The sequence below is a fragment of the Thunnus thynnus genome, chromosome 14, assembly GCF_963924715.1.
Source record: "Thunnus thynnus chromosome 14, fThuThy2.1, whole genome shotgun sequence".
In the NCBI taxonomy this organism is placed as follows: Eukaryota; Metazoa; Chordata; class Actinopteri; order Scombriformes; family Scombridae; genus Thunnus; species Thunnus thynnus.
In genome coordinates this window covers 10,716,784-10,740,033 of record NC_089530.1, presented here as the reverse complement: position 1 = coordinate 10,740,033, position 23,250 = coordinate 10,716,784, and the positions used below count along the sequence as shown (strand labels likewise).

Here is a 23,250-nt window from a genome sequence, read left to right as displayed (position 1 = left end):
TTTAAGGGGTCTCTTGCCAAAAAAAGCACAGGAGCCTGAACAGTGGCCATTACAGCATAACAGTAAATGCTTAAACACAGAGAGAAGCACACGTATAGCAAACTGACTCAATAATGTCAAAGCATCCCAAACAAAATACAGTCCTAACAACAGTTTTACATTTTATCAACAAATACTTTTCTATGGTATCACTCATCCCAACTACAACATTGTTTGAGTCTGTGGTTATAGATTGGTTGTTCAGTAGTTACACAGCAACATCTAACAAATCTATTAGCTAACCATTAGCCACCATGAGCTCCTGGTCATACCAGACCAAATAAGGCTGTAGCAGCAAACCTTTTTATGTATTGAATCGCACAACAGTATGTTTTTTGGTCATGAATTCGACTTTTCATTTGAGAGTGGAAGAATGTGTTATTGTTTCTTTCAAAAGTTGCATATTGTCACTGTAGGTGACCAAGTCATACACAACTAATCATCCTATTTTAAAGCCTTCAGATAAATCTCACAAAAGGGGGATAGTTAAACAGAAAGACTCTTATTGTCAACAAACTTGATTAAATACAGATTTATTGTTCAAAGAGCATGGGAAGAGTACAGATATATACAGTATATATCTGTTGTACAGATGGCCCTTTGGAAAGAATGATGAAATGAGGCTGTCAAATGCTGAGATGTGCTATTGTTACTCCTCCTATATAGCAAAATGTAAAACTAAAAAAGGCAAAGCACAAAAAAAAAAAAACACATTCTATGTCCACAGTTTTGAGACGCAGAGACATTTTACTACATTGTAGAAACAAGCTGAGAACTTCTATTAGAGAGTGATTGGTTGTTTCCAAAAAACAACAAAAACATTTATTTCCAGTGAGTCCCACTGTCTATACAGATCTCATGAAGACAATCTAAAAGAAAATGATTCATCACGAGGATGATTTAATGCACTGATGCTAGACTAACAACTAACTAAAGACTACTGGAAATCATTGCAGCCATCAGACTGACAAATGTAGATCTGTATTCAAATGAAATGCCTTGACACGGGACTGGACACCAGTAAGTTTATTATAAAACTGTCAGTTTCTAGTTAGCTAGTGAACCGTCCTTATAAAGCTGTTTGAATACAGCTATCACACTTTTACTTTAGCCACTTATATCTTACCAAAAGTTGTGGAGTTAACCTACATTCAGCATTTAAAAACCGTTGTTAGACATGTTGAGATTCTTAAGTATCTCCCTCAGACCTGGACAGTATAGTATGTTATTTTGACAGGACACATTCAGAGATTTGAAGACATCTCAGAGGTATAAAAATGAAGAGGTATAAAAAATAAAATCCACCTTATCATGACTAGAAGAGCACCAGACTCAATGGTGTCAAACATTTCTTAGTTAGTACCATAATAATATACCCATATGTGGTGGTGATGTACCAATGGACAAATTATGGAAACAGTTTAGGCTCACCATCGTTGTCATCACACCCACAGCGGGCGCACTCTTCTCTGTCAGTCATATAAGTGAAAGTAAGATATTAGTGCACATTTCCCACAATGGTTCTCTGAGCAGCTGGATAATACATTTTTCATGTTATGGTCCAATAATAATAACTGGTCCATAGTGACAGACTGTAGTGGTACTTTGTCTGCAGCACTTTGCCTTTACCAACAATCTTATTATGTTCAATGGGGCAAATCATAGTGTCATCTTGACTAAGGAAGAAATGAAATTATAGAAACAAGAAGCTTGATAAATCCTAAGTAAGATCAAAACTGTGTGGGCACTGAGTTTCACATTTTAATTTGTTACAGTACTTGGTGTATGCATTGGTGAATGATGTATTTTTGTGTTCCTGAAACCCCAAAAGAAGCTGCTTCATTTGACTGAGGCAGGTTGGGACTATATTTGACATTTAATCTGCGTGTTTACGATCAAGCTTGGAGTTAGTGTTGCACAGTATGTCCACTGTGTTCAGTATATGAATGACAACATCACCATTTCTCTGGCAGAAGCCTTACAAAGCAGGTAACTGGATCTGCAAGTGGAATGTGCAATTGTAAGGGATATCTGATTACTTCATAACAACTCAAGAAGCGACACAATGAATATATCTTAAGTTGTGTTTCAAGCTATGGTTTGAAAATGTGTGTGACAATTAATGGATCTGGATCTCATCCACTGGTGTAACTGCTTAACTCTCTTGCGCAGCCTGCCTAAGATTTGATATGTTATCACCAAAATTGCGAAATTTGAGTTAATCTACAACTCGGCACTGAGTTCTGGCAAATAGGAGACTGTAACAATGACAACTGGAACTTACAATATGCTACCTACATGATGAAGTTTTTACATAAACACTGAAGAGGACCAGACTGAGCACTGAGTGATAGAACATAGATTACCTCATTCATAAAACTATCAGTAGCCACCTATAACTGAATTCTAATTTCAAAATCTGTACATAAAGATGTACTGTAAACATATGGACAAAAAGATACAAATGAAAACAACAGATAAAAGAGAACCAGTCACAATGAGTATCATATGAAACCGACCCAGAAAAACCAAGAGGGCCTTTCTCTCTATCCTCTGAGCAACACAAAAGGAACCAGCAGGCACTTGGCCTCCAGCCCTCTTGTGGTCACCGTGCAAGGAATTCCCCCAACCAGGGGCAGCATCAGTAGCAGCAGTCCAACAGCAGTCCCAAAAAAGGCTCAGAGGCTGAACGCCTTTATCAATGTAGTGTGCCAAGATATGAATTATCTTCTTCCACAGTTTGGGGGTGTGTCAAGCTTGAGAGCATTTAAAAATCCCATGCCTACAAATAAATACCATGTCAAAAGAGACTATTTCATAAATCCAGAGTTTTGTAGCTGTACAGTGTCAAAGGGTCCAGGAGTGTTAGTAGCAATATTTTTTGTCTTTCTTTTAAAAGGCTTTTACAGGATTAGAAGAACCATTTTGGGACCAACACATCTGCACAGACATGTTATCTGCTGGTGTGGAAAGCGCTCGTCTCTCATAAGCTGCTTATTCAGTGAAAGTATCTAGTGCAGACAATTAGGGATACTGGCAAAGGATTATGGGAAAATCCCTCCACCCTTTGAACTTGAAGGCATGCCGTACTACAGTACCTTAGTGAAACTCGAGCTTATAGGACAGGGCCTCTCTTTCAAGTGCAATAATGTTAAAAGAAATACAGACAGAATATCACTCCCCTTACAAGACAAGGCAAAAAATTCTTCATTTGTGCATTAGTGTCTTTCTTTCATTGGGTCCATTTGCAGTGTTTGGGGTGTGCCTCGGCAATACCAGGGGATGTCGCTGCCCTTGCACTGTCGGAGTAGATTCCCTCTGCAGGTTTACAGAAGATGTGGCTTTGATGAGACCCAGTGAAGGAAATGCAAGAGTCCTTGAGCTAGAATCCATTTCATCCTTAGTAGAAAGTGTGCTTTTGTTAGTGTAAAGTCCCTCGATGGAGGTTGAGATACTTTGGAGAACTGTTGGTCCAGTTCCTAGTTTAATTCACATATTCAGTGCACTCCTCAAGTTAAACTTAGGGGATGTTTTTCTGTTTCAGGCAGTCAGTGTCGCACTTCATTATCAATGAGACTGTCCTCACCAGACTGGAAGTCCTCATTCAGGCCATTTTCCACATTGATTATTTCCTCGTCCTGCGAGGACCCCTGGCCATCATCCTCGCCGCTACCTGAGCCAGCCTCCTCCGAATTTGGGTCTTGAAGTACCTGAGCAATATACATCTGCTGCAAGGGAGAAAATGAAATGAAAGAGCGAGTTAAAGTCTGGTATCTACATTCTGACCTCATTCTAAATTACTTGCAAAAGTACTGAGGAGTTGGAGTGATTTCTAAACTCAATGGAGAGCTTGGATTGTGCTCATTCTGATCTCTGTATCACTGCCTCGACAGATAGTGCACTCACCCACACTTATGTTCAGAAGAATTTGTTCTTACAGCAGAAGGTTTTTGCTATAGGTTCTGATATGCCCCACTAGTTAGTTATTTAGTTATATAGAGCAAACTCTGTTTCTGAATGGCACTGCTGTTTTTTTAGTACAGTATGGTGATGACACTGATAAGCTACTACTGATGAGCCTTTGGTGAATTTTTGAATTCTAAATCTTAAGATTTAGAATTCAAAATGAACTCTAACGATGAAAATAATTTTGATCTCTTTGCCAACAGACATCAATAGTCTTAAGAGCAGATAGATGCCTTTCACTCCAACTGAGTTTGTCTCGCAGCCACTTTAGCATATTAAAATGAATATGTACGGATGTGTTAGACTTTAACAGGAATATAAATAAATAGAAAACAAAATTCAAGGCTATTAATGAACAACAGATTGAAAATGACTAAGAGCATAACTCATTAGTGCCTTTTCATTGTTTTTGCTAAAACATTGGCATATCTTAAAAACATGTCAGAGCTTGTCTAAAATATTTAAAGAACCTCATCAAGGTTCTCAAGGTTGAAAGGTTGACTCTCTTTCTAGGCAGGGTATAGATTTTCTCAAAAGATGCAACTGCATTCGCCCCTAAACTCATTTCTTTGTATTATTTACTGACTGACTCCCACAGCAAGTTCTATATCTTTTTTCCATCTTTATTTTTATTTTCTAATCTTTGTTCTTAATGGAGTCAGTTTGTGTTTTTGTGCACATATGAATGGTCTGTCCCTGGTTTTATCAAAAATATACTTGCATTCTGGTAGATGCGTTGTATGTCAATATTTAAAAAGTTCATTTATGCTTACTTACTACATGCATTTTTACCTCCCGGGTTTTCCCTCAATTCTGGTTTTTCTTGTGTCCAGGGTCTTAATGTACATTGCTGCTTATATGATGAAGATTTGATGTGATTTTTTTTAACCTATTTCTAAGTTTCTTCGTACAGATGCAGTTGTATTTGACCGTTTCCTGAGCTGATGTAGGGTGTGAAGAGTTGTGAAAGTGTAAAGCAACAGCTGATTGACTACTGCTGAGACACATATTGTCATAAAATAAACACGAGTGAATACTTACTGCTGCCTTGCTGGAGGCAATAGCGCACACTGGACGCCCATTCTCCAACCCGTCCACATCCTGAGTGTCAATCTGGGTAAAAAAATAAACATTTAACATGAGCAGCTAAATATAATGCTCATCTGAAATACTGACACAAACATGAATGATAGCTTGTTACCTTGTAGTTGTGAGCACTGAGATATTTAAAGTGTCCGAAGCAGACGTGAGAGAGGCAGACAATGATTGTGATGATCAAAACTACGAACGTGAACATGGATGTTGCAGCGGAAAACCCTGGAGAAAAGAAAGTGGGGGGACACTTAACAGGTGCTTGTACTTTAAAATGCCACATATACTGTAAATGTTTCATGGCTGTGTTAGAACACTATTGGCCTGTAGATGGAGCCCTCCTCTTACCAGAGCGCATCGTGGAGAAGAAAAGAAGCCAAAAGAGACAGAGAATAGGAGCAGCCACCACTTGGTTAACAGCTCCAGAATGGATCTTTTTGTCCAGTTTGGTTGGCAGGTAGGCATAGTACATGTTGTACCTGTCTGCTAGGTGTTTCAGTAGCATGTACATTAGCCCTGCACAGAGAAGGGGGACATGACAGTCAGTGGATATAATCCTATTAGGTCTGTTGATAAGCTTCTGTATAAAAAAACCAACACTGTGTGCTGCCAGCCCTCTGTATGTTACTCCTTCTGTAATTGAATCAGCATTCTACCTTAATGTGAAACAGCAGTAATCCGGCAGTGGTAATAAATGGCAGAACTCACCGAAAGGGACGATGATTGGGCAGGTGATGCTGTAAGTCATAACAACAGTGAACACACACATCATCCAGGCATAAGCTGCTCCAAACTGGAACTCATACGCTTGGTGCTATGGAAACACAATGACAGGATATTAAAGAAAATCAGAATCCAAACATCCTATTTTCAGCATGACTCCACGTGACCAATGATAAGATACAGTATCTAGTAATCACTTGCAGCTGATCGATACTTTGAAAAAAAAACAAAAAACCTTTACAACTTAAAATTATAGCAGACATATCCATTTATTCTGTGTTGTATGACCTTGAAGTTTTGCTTAAAACCTGGTCCTCTCATGTGCACATGGCTTACTGTATCTACTCTGCTGTGGCCATTAATTAATTTCCCCATTCAGTTTTACAGTACATGTTGATGTAAGAGATAAATGATATCCAGGTATGAAGTCTTGAACTAATATACTTCATATGGATCCATACATTATTTCAGCCCGATAAGCAGGGCACACACTAACCCTCTTGACGTTCCTCCGCTCGGCTGCGGAGCGAGCCAGGCAAAGGCGAATCATGTACATAAGTAGACCCGGGATCCTCAGCAGGTCCATGGCATTACCGATGAACGCAGATGCAATGACGTAGTTCACAAAAAAGGCTCCATTGTCAGGAAGGAACACGCACCTAAAGAGCAAAGTCAATACCACTTAAGACTGAAAAAGACTGAAGTCATGATCTCATTTATTGCATTGATGCTGAGGCCAATTTAATTCCAGTAATTTTAGCTATGAGATATGACTGGATGATGAAGCATTTTCACTTACTCAAATCTCACTTTCGCATCTGCCAAGAATCTTTTGTCAAAAAGCCAACGGAAGAAAACATCCAAACTGCAAAGATTCAAAGCAAAAAAGAAAACAGCTAAAATATTTAGGCCGACAAAGATGAATGACCATACATCATTACAAGGGCTGAAATCAAAAACATGTTGTACCTGCTGAGTCCTAGGGAGGGCAGCAACAGAACCATGAATATTAAGAAAGTGTAGCATTTATGCATTGTAGTTCTGTTTTCTCCTGACCTGTAGAACAAAAAGACATATTTACACATTAAAAAACGCAGATAAACTTTGGTCACACAACCTCAGAACATGCTGAACTCTTGACTGCAGAAAGTGTAAACCATACCTGGTCCAGTGGGCTTCGAAGAAGGCAGAGTAGTAGACAATGGTAGGAAGTAAGGCGGAGAAAGACCAAAGGAGGAGGGTGGGGAAGAACTGGGTGATGATTGGATTCTGAAGGACAGAGCAGAGAGACATGGGCATGTTGCGTCAGAAATTGAAGGTTAAATTCCTCTGCCTCTGCAAGCATGCAGACTTGTGATGGCTTGGGTTTAAATGCTGTTAAGGTTTATTTTCTCTCTTCCTTCTGTCTCTCTTGCAGTGTTTCCACTGAAATGATAAAGACATTTGAACTGACCACACTCTTCACAAAAAAAAGAGGATGGATATGCTTATGGACTATTAGTAGTAAATGATATGAGAATGATGGCAGCTTTAAGACTTTAAACACATGCACCCACATTTAGGTACTCCACTGGTTTGGTAACATTGAACTTATCCATGGTGGAGATAATGATGGCTGGGGTGGTGAGGAAGAAGAGGAGGAGGAAGAGGACACAGTTGATGATCAAGCAGCGGATCCACCAGGAGAATCCTCCCAGTGACAGATGCTCCCTGTGGGATAAAGGTTATGTAGCGGTTAGATTGACACTGGGTGATGACCCGCAGTTATGGACACAGCTGGCCAGTAAACTGATACTGAAGCTCAAAAACTGGTTTGTCATCTGGGGTGAGAAAAGTCTCTTCAGAGTAGAATGAAGTCTAATTACTCCTCAGCATGATATTAAGAACAATAAAAATCAACACGTCTGTGTTTGTAGAGTTCTGTTTGGGTATTGTATTGGTATACAGTTATGTAATGAAAATACCAAAATAAATACAGTTGTATGCAAAAGTTCAGGCACCCCATGACAAATAACATATGTAAACAGCCTCTCTAGATATGGAACATAAAACACAATACTTTTAGCAACATTATGTATGTATGTATGTGTGTATATAGATATATATATATATATATATATATCCCAGTTTGTGGACAGAATGTGTGATTTAATGTGTTCTTACCAGTAGACATTTTGTGGATCAGGGGCATAGCTGACGGCCCAGTTCTGTGTGTGAAGCTTGGCGCTGAATTGAGAGCACTTGGGCTCCCGGCGACAATGACAGCCCTGACACTTGCAAGCATTGAAGTCCTTCAAGATTCTGAGAAGATGCGTCCATCCAAACGAAGAAAATACATATAATCCCAGAATCTGTTAGTTAGAAAACATTCTCACAGATATAAATTCATATATTTTTCTTCACGTAAATGTACTTACATAGCAGTTATGGACTCATTCTGAAAGGTGACAAAGGCCATTCCTAAAGGCTTCCTGTTAACCTTCTCTCTCTCCTTCCTGTAGTCATCTTTTAGTTGTGCCTCCAGCTTAGCATAGTAGCTCACCGCCTCTTCCTGTGAGGGACATGAAATTACATACATTATATTCACTAATACTTACATTTCAGTAATAGTGAATATCACTTATACACAATGTTTGATTGATTAGGTCTTAATATAATCATATAAATCAATCAATCAATCAAACTATATGTTTCCTTTTAGATAGATAATTGGCCACTAAAGATCCATAAATAAATCCAAAAAAAAAAATACATTCTGAACAAAAGACTATGACCTCAGTACCAAATATTTGGTAAAAAAGATCATTGTTGTGCTTCACTTCACTAATAAGATGCTGATGGACAATTTGGCTTTATCAAAAGGAATCTCACATTTCTACCTGTCATGGAGCCTACTTTCTCTATTTCCATTATGTAATTTCTTTGAGTCAGTGTTGGTATGTATGCTGAGAGAAAGGTGCACATTCCTCTCACTCATCTGATCAACATTTATATGAGCCATGAGCTTGTGATGTTTGAGAAATGCTTGTTCACTTGTGTTTTGTCTTTCTGCTCATACAGGTTTGCTGTAGGCAAACTTTAATTCCCTGACCTGAGTGACCTTTAAGAGGAAATTTTTTTTTTTTATTCTGAAAAATGAACGCCTGCATGCTGGTCCATCCTTCCCGCTCACACTACCAACCTTCCTCAAGTACAACACTACCATTTAGAGTAGTTATTATATTTACACTAATCTGTTTCTTCATCCAGTCATAGCACACTAGTGCAGTGCCCATTCAAAACATGCCTGTTCCGGCCGCTACATCAACATATAGAAAAATGAATACAGTTGATGTGAGGTGTGAATGAGTGGACACACCAACAACATGAAAGAAACTAACATTCTATTATACACAGATGTTATAAATAATAAGTACTCCAACAGTACATAAATGTTCTTTTCTTATTTCAAGTAGCCTAAAATAAAGGCTGCATTGAAAAATAAAATAATGTGAATCCTAAGATAAAGTGGATCAATCTTAGATCGTTCCTATTTTCTGTGCCTTCAGTTCAGATTTGAGTGAGTATGTTTGCTCTAAATATTTATGCTTTGACTGTAGTGGTGCTTGACAATCACCACTGTCTCAGACCATATGAGACATACTGGTTTTGAAATGCCAATGGGAAGTTTTTCCTTCATTTTAGGGTCATTGTGTATTGGGCTCTGAGCACTTCCAAAACGCTGGTGACCTACGTTCAAGAATGTACCTGAATGCCTCCTGTGTAGTCACTCACTGCTGTTGCTGCTGATCTGCTAAACATGCTGCTAACGCTGTGTTTGCTCAAAAGACTTATGCTTTGTCTGTAGTGACAATTGCCAGTCTTGGAACATATGAGACAAACTGGTTTTGAACTGCCCCTGGAAGTATTTGCTCCTTTTCTACTGGCATTGTGTATTGGGCTCTGAACGCTTCCAAAACACGGGTGACCTATGCTCAACAATGTACCTGAACACCTCCTGTGTAGTCACAGGTATCGCCCGTCTGTATATACATACATATATAAGTACACACACACACACACACACATACACACACAGATTCCTTCCTTTGGTAGAGAGATGTCACATGGTCTTACAGCTGAACAGCTGGCATTGTTATCGTATGTCAACATCAGTACAGTCATATATGTTACTGTTAAATACAAAAGCACAGTCAAAAATACAGGCTACAAAATAATATTTTGATTTAGTTTACTAATGATCTGAAAACATGGAGGTTTTGATGAATATGTAGGAACAGCGACAAGTATGTGACTTTGCCGCTGTTTCTCCTGCTTAGCCTTGCTTCTCCACATGAATCTATAAGTGGACTATAAAATCAGATAGATGCCTTCTTTATCTTTCCACTTAATTGTGCTGTTAGTATCAGCTTGTAAACAACATCAGATAAATCCACATGGAAATCTACTACAGGTTAACAGTTTAAAGAGTGTCCTGTTTTGAGATAAAGTTGGGATGAGTCACTCTGACCTGCTCACAGCCTTTGATGATGCAACAGCATAGGTGTCCACAGGGCTTTGGGTTTATCATGGTGGGGATATGCTCCTTGGCCTGCATGTCAAGGAAGAATTTCTTGTTTCGCTCTGCCTTCTTCCTGCATACAAAACATCAGCTGTGTCACACTGAGGAAGGACTATTTCACTGAAACAAGCTCATGTCCTGGAGCTAATGAGACACTTCTCAAATACAACCCAAAATACTATGAAAGAGCAAAAAAAAACCTGCACGCTTATGTTTAACACTTACCTTTCAGAGTTAAGATACATCAGCCTGGCCACATTGTAACAGATACGAGCTTCCAGTACAACGCAGTTTTCATACGCCTGCCTATGGAAGAAAGGCAGGGAGAGGAAGTGAAAGACTGGATTAAGTTTAAAAAAGCACAAATGTAAACGTACAGTATTTACAGTAAATGACATCATCTCTCTCACATAATAACAGGCAACTTACAAATAAGGTGATAACACAACAGCAAAATGCTTTCATGATTTTCCTTTGGTTTGGGGGTTTTTGAGTGTGGAAGATTTTTTTGTAGTGCAAGAGCAAAGATAAGATTTTGCATAATACTATTTGGCTGAGTAGGAATTCAGCCAAACACCCCCTCCTCATTATTAGACCATCACGACACATGACTTGCATAATCCTGCTCATCTGGCTTCTATTATGGACAATTACTCATATAGGCCTGCCATTGTCTGATCCCAGCCATAAGGGCCAGGACAAGACAGCTGATTTTAACAGGAAAAGGCATGGCTCTCATACAACTTAATACAGTTACTGCAAAGATGCCATGTTGACAGAGCAGTGTACCACTTTTATAAGCAGACAGAATTAAGCATTTTGAGATATTAAGCGTGGCGCCAGGAGACCAGTGAGAAAGATCCTGTAGGGCGCTTACTCAAAGTGTTGCTTTATGTCCGTCTCCTCTGCGTATTTGGAGATTCCATTGACAAATAAAGTGCGTTTCACCTTTATGAAAATGAAGACAGGGAAATAATTACAAATCACATTCAGACCTGTGTGTGTAGAAAGAATGAATAAAACATCCACTTTCTGAAACGACGCAACTCACCAGGTCATCCTCTCTGTAGTGCATCTTGGAGGTGTGTCTTCTCATGCTGTACACTGTCAGTAACAGGTAGAGGAACGCAAAGGTAGTGTGCAGCCACAGTAGTGCATTACTGGAGAATAGAAATGGTTAAAGGATTTAGTGACTCAAAATAAGACTGTACAATATATGTTAAAAACAAAAGTAGATGCATAAGAATGACTCACTCTGCATTCAGATTTGCTATAGTGGTTCGCCCAAAACTATAGGCATTGTTTTCTGTAGAAAAAAAGAAACAAGACAATCACTTCTTCAGAAGCCTGCCCTTGTATGGCACTGCAAACAATAAGGCAAGGAATGTGGACCACTGTTTCATTGGTTGAGCAGTAACACAACATTTGGTACAGTAATTTCCAAATGACCAAACAAACAAAATGAGAAGCATACTTTCATAGCAGCCAGAGCACACTTTTAACACAGAATAAAGAGACTAAGAGAATAGACAAGTATGGTTGAAACTAAAATACATTTTTATATTGCCAGGAAGACAATAGAGTATAAAATTGTTGATTCCATCCCCACAACTACTTCCACAAAACCTCAGGTATCCACGTCTTTGCTCAGTACATCCTCCACACTTGTATTTTCACTAAATAAGTTTCTTACTGGAAAATCATGCACACCTCTGGCTCTTTCACTGGCCAGGAGTCGTACTCGTTCATAGCTCACTCTGGCTAACGTGGTGATTTTGTATGTGCACGTTCACAAATTTCTCACAAAGTATAATTCTTATAACATATTTGCTTGATGTGTTCTTATTGTTTTACAGATTAAACATATGTTTATGTACGTTATACAGATGTGAACATGTCTTATTTAGTTTCCCATTTTTAGGCCTCCATGTTTATGTTGCGAATGTTGTGAAGCTTTGTATATTTTTAATCTGGAAAAGTCAGAGGTATGAAGAAACACAAAAAAGAAAAACACGTAGAAAGAAAGAACCAAAAATAAAAAAAATTCAACCATCAAAAACAAACAAACGTGGTTTTCCCACGATGCTGTGGTCATAAATTCCAATCAACTCACCAAGTAGATTTCCAGAGAAGTTGACGGGCAAGATGATGCCAACGGAGAGTACGCCCACCACTACCAACAGCCCAATGATGTGGCGCTGAAAGGACAAGTAGTGCACTGCATCCTCACCACACTTCTCCCTTATCTCTTCATCCCTACAGAAAGAACACACCAACAAAGTCAACTACTTAAAAACTATTCAATACACACACAAAACAAAATCATCTTTATTTCATCTTTAAAAACAAAATAGTATCCAGTTTAATATGCATTCATCTAATTTTTCTTATTTCCAATATGTTGTTAGTAGGTTGACTCACTTGATGCGGAAGATGGCAGTTAACCAGGAGCAGAAGCCCTTAAACAGAAGAGAGCAGAGAACTTAAAGTGTCGTACCACTTTTCCACTTGCGACATACTATCTGTCCAACAACTTTTCTGTCCGAAAAGAAAGGACACCGTATTTCATCCTCTAAGAACAACAGCATACTTACTGTGTCTCTCTGTTCAATGTCCACTGAGCTGGAAACTGAGGTGAGGCGCTCATAGCGTTCAGGTGTTTCTGACGTCATGGCAGATGCCACACTGTGTGCAGAAAACACAACACATAACATTTGAACGGTGTTACACAACTACCCGACACCATGTACCATAAATGGATGTTAGTTCTTTGTGTCTCACCACATTGAGATTACCATCAGTATTGACAATGTAAAACACACACACATGTGCACACACTACATACACACATGCCCTGAAATGGACTGGAGAGATTCACCCATGTTTATCCGGTGTGGGCTACACACAGGATGTAGGTTGGTAAACCAGACAACCACAGGAACAATCTCTGCAACCACATTCCATGCAGCGTTAGGAGTAAAGGGCCTACTTTACACACGTCGACTACATCATCACAAAGGTTGTGGTAAAAAGTTAGAGGGCAAAGCTCTACAGAAGAACAACATTCACAGAGGAAACAACAGAAACCCAGTGATCAACAAGAGGCAGATTTATGGAGTTTGTCCAGCAGAGCCACAGGTTCTCCTGGTTATAACACAGCATCAAGACTTTACATTAATGTACAAATTTGACTGTACTCATCAGGGAGGTTATGTCAGGTCAAATTGTATTGAACTAAAAAATATAAACAGGACACAGGCTCTGCTGGGACTTAAATGGTGGTTCGGTGTTCAATACTACATGAAAGCATGACATCACCCGGGAATCTAAGAGATCTCTAATGGAATGAGGAGAGAGCTAGCGGCTGTAATCCGCCATTAGTCCTCCTCTCCCACATTCCTGCGAGAAGTCAGAAAGGCTCATCTCAGCTCTAGTAGACAAGATATTGTGTATGTGCACCATGTTAGGGCCTGTCTATGAACAACCACAGATCAGGGAAGCATTACCTCTCCCTGTAAGCATCCTGTCTGTGCGGCTCATGCGGTGCGCTCACACAGAAGAAGTCCGAGCTTCATAAAAGAGGTCAATACACAGATTAGCACACATAGATCTGATTAGGATGGTGAGAGAGGACAGGGACACCCAAGAGCAGAAGTACAAGAGTGACAAGGAGAGGGAGAATAATTAGGTGCCTGGCACTGGGAAACGCCTGGAGGAGAAAAGGGAAAAAAAACCACTAAACCATCAAAAGTGAAAAACAGGCTGAAACCCACAGCAGCCTGGGCAGAATGGACAAGAGTTATGAGTTAGGTTAAATACAGAGAGGGGAAGGGAGAGAAGAAAAAAAGGCGGTGAGTCTGCAATATGGAGAGATAACATACTATTCCCGATCATCCAGGCGACTGTACCGTTGATCCACTCTTCTGGTGAAAAGAGAAGCAAAACAAAGCCATTCAGCTTAGTTAAGAGGAAATGGCCCTGCTCGCCAGTAAGGGTGCTGGTTCAGAGGAAAACTGGGGAAGCATATTACACCACAGGCATACCAATGAAGGTTTCTGTTTATTTTGGTATACGTTATGGCCTTGCGTAGAGACTCATGGCTCGTGTAGTTGGAACAGCAGACATATCAATTTGCATCCCTGTTTTAGATGATTAGCTGAGTTTCCTAGTAAGGAAACATTTAATTTTTTCAGAAATAACAAGAACTTTAAAAGACAGACGCTGATCTCAAGCCAGCGCTTTTCAACAGCGTCAAGAGACGACTTTTTCTGTCTGTTACAAAAGTAACTCATGCTGCCAACCCCCTCCCATCCTCCCACTACACTGCAGCCCCATTCTCTGCTCACATGCAGCTGCAAAAATAGTGAAGCTGCAACATCAACCAAACACAGCGGGGGTATGTAGGTGATGGAGCACTGTGTCATGTAGCTTCCAGGGTTCATAGTCAAAGAGTCTGATGTCTCATCTCCCTCTCCCACTAAAACCTTAACGTGATTAGTCCTCTTATTGGACCTTATGACGTGGCAGTTAAAAAAAGAAAGAGTAGTAGAATCAGTTCTTGTTGACGGGCGTCTCTCTGGCTGCTTTTATTCGATCAGAGTGTAGACATTAGTCTCAAATGATCTCAATATATCTGGCAGCATATCATCATATGGAATTAAATGCAGTGGCTCATAAAATGGGTCTAAAAGGGAAATTAGATAATTGTTAATCATTGTTTCTTCTTCCTCCATTTCAGATCTATTCCAACAACAGTCTGGCCTTTCAGTCTCAAAGTAAACAAACCATGTAACAAGCAACCAAGCGTGACAATGTCAGAGTACATTATTGCTATTAAAAGGAAAGCTGCTGACACCAACTTCCTGTCTGGAGTACCATCCTTGTGATGTTTGCTTCTGTCGGAAAAAAACTCCACTCCACCCTCAGAACGCTGACTTTGGAGTGTACCAAATTTTGCAACTAGCATCCAAAATGATTAGCCAGCAAGTAGTGCAAAATAGTGGTAAGATTTTGTATCTTTGATAGATAAATACAGCAACCACGACTAGAACTTTCTGAGATACTAACATTTGAATGCCGACAAGGGTGTCATTGGCACTCTTTGGAGTAAGGCACATTTTGCCCCTGTTCACCACCATGTTTTCTGACTATAGGCAAATCACATAAAAGCTTAACAATGGCTCTGTATAAAAACAAGTCCCTGACTGGCTGCCTGCTACACTGGCTCTATAGAAAGCGTGTAACAAGCCTGACTTCACATGAGGATCACTTATCAAGATGACAAACTGTGTTGCTTGTCAAACTTCACATGTAAATTCTTTCACACTTCAGAACAGACTGCAAACTACTGCATAAGGGAGGCTGTAATTCAAGTTAACATAACTTAAATGAAAGTATGTGAAATCTCTTTGAAATTGTGTATTAATTATTTTTAGCTGGTAATAATATTTTTGAAAAGTCATGTTTAGGTGTGAAAAAAGTTAAATTCAGACGATGATATCCAGTAAATATTAACCTCACAAGATACTGTAAGTTTAGCAGTTGAATACTGTGATGTTATCGCAACATATTTCAACCATAAATAACATATTAGTGCATTTTGTCAGTGTGTTAGTGCTTTATATGATCCGTTTAACGAGTCAATCAGAAAGCCTTAGTACTGGACCTTCTAGTCTATGCAACTCATTTGGACCAGTGTACTCTAATTACCTGTCAGCGTCAGTCACCAAAGCGAGGCGCCCATAGTCCCATGCTACTTTTCTCAAGAAGGAGAACACAACCAGCAGGCCCTGCAGTACAAAATAAACAGTGGCTGTCAAGACTTCTAGTCCCTTTATTTACATCACAGAGACGTAGTCAACAAAAGTTGCATTTAACTGCCTGAAGGTGTTTAACTTTCAAATATCACATTCCTGGAAGATAACATAATTCTAGGAATTGTGAAGAAAACACAAAAAATGAAGAGCTTACATTACATCAAGGTTAGCATATATTGTGGAATGGTGCAAAAACATACTCATCAGCTGCATCTGTTTGGCAGTAAGACTCACCAAAAAGCACATAAAGTCAAGGGCGAGAACAGTAGGCACCCCACCGAAGGGCAAACCCTGTAGCACTGTACTGCGAATTCGGGCTGAGTAGCAGTAATCCTTGGAGGTGGAATTGGGCGGCAGTGTCGGGCAGCTCTCTGAATCGGAGCATGCTTGCGCCCCCCAGATGGCCATAATTAATATCAACACTTGGTGCATCACTCACTGCAGCATGTTGACAACCTGTAAAGAAGAAACAAAAACAGAGATGGAGTGAAGAAATAACAAAAAAATAATAATAATAATAATAATTGGAAAGCACACATCAAATAAGACTTGACAGTAAAGGCAACAATGACATTAAAATTTTCTGTCCATTTCTACTGAAGCTGACATTTCTGTCTTGTTATTGGTCACACGATTTACTGTTGCTTTTGACTACATGACAACTGAAATATGCTTGTTTAAACCATTATAAACTTTCTGTTCCTTTTTTTGTGTTGAATTACCACAATATGTACCAATACAATATAGTTCCACTTCTTCCTGAATTCAAGAGAAATAAAAAAAACTCTTAACACCTACATGTGCCAAGTAACAACCAGCAATTCCCTACATACATCCAGTAGAGAGCAACAAACACATCACATGTCTCCTTAGAAACATATCTCTAGCCTCCTTTTAGCCTTGGTTCTGGCCACCAACAGCTGAGAAAAATATCTGGGTCTTTTAGCTTGCAAAAGTGTCTTCAGAAGTCACTGGTTTACTTTATCTTTTTGCCATTTTGTCTTAGTCAAGTAGTGCAAACAACTTGCCTGAGCTTGTTTCCTGGACACTGCTGTATACAGACAGATATTGGGGGTTGGTGAGAACAGTGACTCAACCATTTAGTCTAAAAGCTGCACAGAGCTGCCGAAGAGGTGTTTTCTTGCTGGATTTAGTACTATTAGAGACTCATTTGAATCTTAATGCAGGTTTATTAGCGGGACTGACAAGTCAGGCTCAACAGAGGTGGCCTGTTGGGATAAGCCTCATCTTAACATTTACACAGTTACAGTTACTTTGCACTCTTCCTTCCGGTCTCTGATGCCATTTTCCTCAAGAAACAACAACAGGCAATAGACCCACCTAATGATGGGGAAACAATTACAAAAACATGAATAGTTTATGAGGAAGGTAATAAGTCATAAGCAAAATGCATCTTAATGCTTTCCCTGGCCCACCCCGTGACTGAAGCAAGAGCCTCAGTGAGCTAAGCACAGTTTACGCCTGACGTTAAGGATTCAGATTGGCTGTAGAATAATCCCAGAGTATCAGTTAGTCCAGACAGTCCTTTCTCCAGCACCGGCACACAGCACAAATGAAGAGTGATATACTAGATCTCAAGGCTTATTCCAGACTTCTTGCTGAGTCCTCCTATCTCTACATCCATCGACTCAGACAGTGATACTCTTGTCAGGAAATGTGCTTAAATGACTCACGTAGCAAATGTGAGTTGCATAGCGAAAGTATTCCTTACATAAAATCCTTAACATTTAATCCATGCATGTAGTCATCTGATGACACATCAACATAAGCTTTGGAAAATAGCCAACATCTTCTATAGTAGTATCTAGCTACAAAATATCAGTTCATAATGAATTGAGCCTCACCAGAAGTGACACAAAACATATTGGTTTAAAGATTACAATTTAAAGATTTAAAATTTGAGATACTGATACCAAAAAAACTAAACATACTATTTTCTCCATCATATAGAAAGTGGACCTGCATGTATGGCTATAGGCGGTCACACTTAGAAGGTTTAATATTTCACACAGGCAAAACGAAGGGCTTAGGGAAGGCTAGAAGACGCGTAGGTGTTCTGGTGAGTGCTGGCAAGTGTGTTTGCACAGTTGCACAGCTATACTTGTGCCCTTCGACCCACTATTACCAGCATTCACGATGCTGCTCATCTGCCCTAACACTAACTCATTTATCCGCTCCCTGGAATGCTGTGACATCACTGGAGAGGGACACAGCCAGAGCTGAACAATAAGCCGATAGAGACCGCAGGGTTCAAATGGACCGGGCTCAACCCAAGGAGGACACAACATAACCCCCTGTGCCTTCAACAACACTGCTGCACATCCTGGATCCAACGCCTCAATTCAGACTGTTTGACATTCAACACCAGCATCTTGAAAATGACTTAAGCGCACATCAAAACTAATTTATTAAACACCTAAACTATAAATCTCACTTATGATACAGTCAGCCCACTTCTTGGCTGCGATGTCAGTGTCATGGGAATACCAAAACAGGTTAAGTATTGTTGCATATTTTCTTGAGTGACATGTATTATAAGTCAAGAAAGCGTTTGAGCAAAACCCGATTCCCAGGCCCTCGGCAACATGTCTGGTTTTATCTAGTTTTTAAATAGAAAAAAGACATTTTTATTTGATTACACATTTTCTAGACTTCAATTGCATTCACAGGGGTACTGTAGATCTTATTGTAGGTGCCACTGCTTTGAAATTAAGCGTTTCAAGTCTATCTTTGAGGTTTGAGTGTTGAGGCTCTCTTTGGAGAAAAGCTTTAGACTGAAGTAAGTATGAGTAAAAAAAACCTTTACATACATACTACAAACATACTTTCACTTTAAATTTACAGGAGTTGGACACAACAACCTGAAGACTTCACAATGTAATGCAACAGCACTGTTAAAGACCATCTCATCTTTCTGAAGCTCACAACTGATTGCCTGAGTAGAGTCAACAGCTCTCTGGTACAAAAAACATTGTAATACATTTAAGGTGGCATTTATTACAGGATCGCATTACGTTGTCAGGTCGTGATATTTTGTCCAACAACTTTTGTCTTAATCTTTTCCTGTAACTTTTTTCCCTGCTCATGTGTCTCTGTTAAGGAGCATACAGTACGTTGTCTGTTTGAAGTGCCATTAAAAGTGTTACTTGTCAATTCAGACCACCGCTTCTGACAGCAATCAAATACAATTTAGGCAGAACATTTCAGTTTAAATTGTGAATAAAATATATATATAAACCAAAGCACTCGGGGAAAAAACAGTATCCCTCATATTTCTGGATTCAAATCCACTCTAAACTCTTCTGAGATATGTTTGTTTAAAATGCAATGCTATCATACTTCTGACCGGTTAACAATATTAAAAGCCTCAAGGTAAAACCTTAATATGAAATTTAGGCAGCATAAGACATGAATTTTTATCAAATATTTTTCATTTTAATAAGCATTTTCTTTGACTTTAGTTTTAAGAGCAAACATTGCAGACAAAAGTAGACTAAAACTAAATTCAATTTTATTATAATTTCATTGTCTAAGACAATTTTCAATAGTGCTGTGTAAATACAGCATGACTCAGCGGCACTGAAATACTGTGCCACCTCTCCACCTGATACTAGTTGCTATGGTACCATCAGTCTGGCACACAGTCTCAAAATACAAATAAACATAAAGGGGATGAAGGCAGCGGGGGGAGAAAGCACATGCTTGCCCATTTGAAACTCAATCTAGAGTGAGTCTGTGGTTTGTGCTACAGCTTCAACAATATGGTTTGTCAAATTATCTGGGATGATGCAGGGTTTTTTTTTTTTAGTTAGACAAACAATATCGGAGCAAAAGGTCTGCCAGGACAAATAAAATGAAAAAGTCATAAAACACAGTACCAAATGAAATTCCATGTGAGCAGCTGCAGTGTTCACAACATACTAAAAATACAAATGCAAACCTTTTTACTGCTAAGTGTACCTCCATCTTTATGCACTCAGTAACTGGCCTATGAAACTGTACAACACTAATGCTTTTCTACAAGTAGCAACAGCACACACACACACAGCATGCATTTCTACATTGTTTTCAATCAGTATGTGACTCATTTTTCCTCATCTATTTAATATTTAAACTGGCTTTATTTAATCCTAAAAACAACGGGTTATGAATCAGGTTAGAAGTCATTGAGCAACACCCACATGAGATGCCCCACTTTGCTTTTCCCACCTAAATAAACGCAAATTTAACAAAAGATGATCACACACTAGTTGCCAATACCGACTTTAACTAGTTGCCTGTAATCCAGAAATGACTGGAAACCTTCAATGGAATATGTTAGTTATGATTATCTGGCCAGATAACTCAGGCCAACCACTCCCATAAAGTAGAAAGCTATTGTGTACTTACTGCAGGAAAGATAAGCAACAACTAGGCTACAAGTTCCACTTCCAACATTTCTACGAAGATTTTTACTTGTACTTCCATCAACAAAACACCGTCTCTCACATTGTCAAAACTGGATTTCACAGATTGACAACTCAATAACAGAAGACAGAAGGTGCCAACCACACCTTGCTTATGTTGACCTACTTAGACATTTCCACATACATTTCTCCAAATGTAACTGAAGTGTACTTGCATTTCAAATTATAGATACTCTACATAAAACACAGATCTGAAACCATTATGAGCCCTGTTCATCTTGTGGATTAACAAACCTGCTTAAGATTTTAATACACACGCATTCTGCCTCACAACAATATTAAACACGACATGAATTCCCCGACAATGCTGATATCTGATAAGACAGATTTGCACATATTAGCCTTGTTGGTATAAGTCTGTAAATCATTGACAATGCAAAGACTCCTGTTCAGTGCCTGAGCTTTGATTATCACAGATTATGATGATGTCAGAGTTCTCTGGTAAACGGTTTCATAATCATGCCACAGTGTATGTAAAAATAAAGACAACACACAGCAGAAAAAAGGAAATTAGGAAAAGTTTTGAGAGCTAAGACATAATCATTTTTTGTTGTCAAGAATATTAAGCATGATTCTCATAAATTTAACAGTCAACAGGAGATCATGTCAAGAGTGAAAAATGCTATATGATAAAATACTGTACAGCAGCAACAATGGCTGCTCCCTTGACCTGGTGGCAACAGAGCTAGCTTTGCATAGAAGATTACATTATCTGTGTTAAAGTAATCTTGCTACCGTAACTGAACTCTACCTTCAAAAGACTCAGTTGTGCGTCATCCACCCCATTTTTATTGTAAACGGAGGCGTAAACTGATTTAAATCTAAAGAAGCACACAAACAGTTGCAGCTATATTCAATCGATTTATTGTTTGTGATATATAAAATAACAAAACCACACCTTGTACGGTTACAGCATTCATGTAAACGTTAGTGTAATGTGAATAGCTACTTTCTTTTATCTAAGCCTTAGACTGCTTATCATTGCTTTTCTTTATGGACTCAATGAATGACTGACGCAACAAAAACTTTATCAAATCAAAAATGGTCGTTATTGGCAGCTCAAGCCTGTGGTATGTGCTACAAGATCAAAACATTAATGATGTCAGAAAAGCACAAATGAGTCAAGCTACTGAGGCACTTTTATCTTGTATGAAATCTGTATGAGCAGTGATGTCAATATTAATCGATGTCACAGTATTTCTCATGAAGAAAATATTAAGACTGCTAGCAGCCAGCTTATGTCTATGTCTTAATAGGCACTGCACAAGGAAACACCATTAACCGTCCCAGCCAACTTTTCACTGGCCATCAGTCAATGATGAAGCCCATATCAGTGAACATAACACGGTTTAATCCATTACTGACTAGACTGCTCATCTGCCGGCGTTAGATAGCTGAGATATGTGCGGAATTACTGATCTTCTGCTGGTTGCCTAATAATATGGCAAAGTACGGGTCGAAATCCTATTTCCTCAGGCTCACAAACTATAGCTTCATTGTCTAATATCTTTTTAAGTATCTTTATGTTAAAATACAAGTAATGTTACCTTTTAAAGGTCAAATATGGTGTGTTGTTAAAAGGGTAGGCATTATAAGCTGTAGCTTCAGCCAACACTTTTTTCGGACTGCAGAAATCTTTTAAGGTGTGTTATTCTCAGCTGTGGTATTTGAGTATCTGCCTCTGTAGTTATGTGTGTATATGAATTTGTATATTTGTACATATGACCTAATTATTTCTGTTATTGATTGCAGACTGAAATCAATTTCGATTTTAATGTTCGACAGCTGAGAGCCAAGCATGCTGGAGGTCCAAACAGTTTTCGAGTTAATTTGAAAAATATTCTGACATCTCGCTGTTGATCTAACCTCATTATGAAGAGAAGAATATGATCAGCAACCAAACAACAAACAAAACATCGCCGTGCCTGATGAGAACAGGGAAACTTAATCTAAGGCTTGTGGCTGGAGTGAGGCAAACAATAAAATAATCATGAATGTCACGGTTACCTATTTAAAACAAAACTGGAATCCTCACTATTAACTACTAACTTACTTTTGTATGATAACGCTAACTTCTATTTATTATGGAAACTTAGCTCACATTGCCGTTGACTTCGTAAACGATAACTTACTTTTGCTGGTATCAGAAAGTTAGCATTAACGCTAATGGTAACGGGACATGTTTACTTTGCTTATTGTTCTGTCAGCAACCAATAAGTTTACCAAAGAAGTAGCGGGCGGTGAGCTGCCACAACTGTAGAGAACAACCAAAACACGACAGCCGTTTGACACCAGTAAAGAAACGTGTTGATAAAGCAACTTAAAAGAAACAAACTTACCTTGCTATGGTACGCAGCAGGGGAAGAAACTGTCACAATTAGCTAATGTGAGCTAGCAGTAAACCCCTAACGTAACGCTAGCTATTAGCCCCCTCGATGTAGTGAATAACAGGTGGAGGCTATCTAAAGACTGTCGGCTAATTTCCTCGTCAAATGGGTTGAACCTCGCTGGTCTCAACACTAAAAGCCAACCAGGTAGAGCTAGTTAGTCAAACGGTCTAGCTGTT

The 23,250-nt window shown here is 39.1% G+C and overlaps 1 protein-coding gene across 3 annotated transcripts; it reads right to left on the bottom strand.

Annotated features, from left to right (window-relative positions):
- Positions 1-556: 556 nt before the first annotated feature.
- On the bottom strand, positions 557-23,159 carry LOC137196847 (CSC1-like protein 2). 3 transcript variants are annotated; one of them, XM_067609756.1, is made up of 24 exons: positions 23,024-23,159; positions 16,432-16,653; positions 16,091-16,170; positions 14,263-14,304; positions 12,976-13,066; positions 12,803-12,840; positions 12,495-12,637; positions 11,636-11,687; positions 11,433-11,541; positions 11,259-11,329; positions 10,607-10,687; positions 10,331-10,454; positions 8,238-8,371; positions 7,984-8,121; positions 7,377-7,530; positions 6,983-7,089; positions 6,790-6,876; positions 6,620-6,685; positions 6,317-6,479; positions 5,806-5,911; positions 5,446-5,613; positions 5,207-5,322; positions 5,047-5,118; positions 557-3,767 (listed from the first exon to the last, which is right to left on the bottom strand). In XM_067609756.1, exons 2-24 carry the CDS (start codon positions 16,627-16,629, stop codon positions 3,588-3,590), a joined length of 2,520 nt encoding a protein of 839 aa, XP_067465857.1. In that variant the 5' UTR covers positions 16,630-16,653; positions 23,024-23,159; the 3' UTR covers positions 557-3,587. The 3 variants fall into 3 exon arrangements, with proteins under 3 accessions (XP_067465857.1, XP_067465858.1, XP_067465859.1); XM_067609757.1 differs by having other exon boundaries at positions 14,263-14,301; XM_067609758.1 differs by lacking the exon at positions 14,263-14,304.
- Positions 23,160-23,250: the final 91 nt, after the last annotated feature.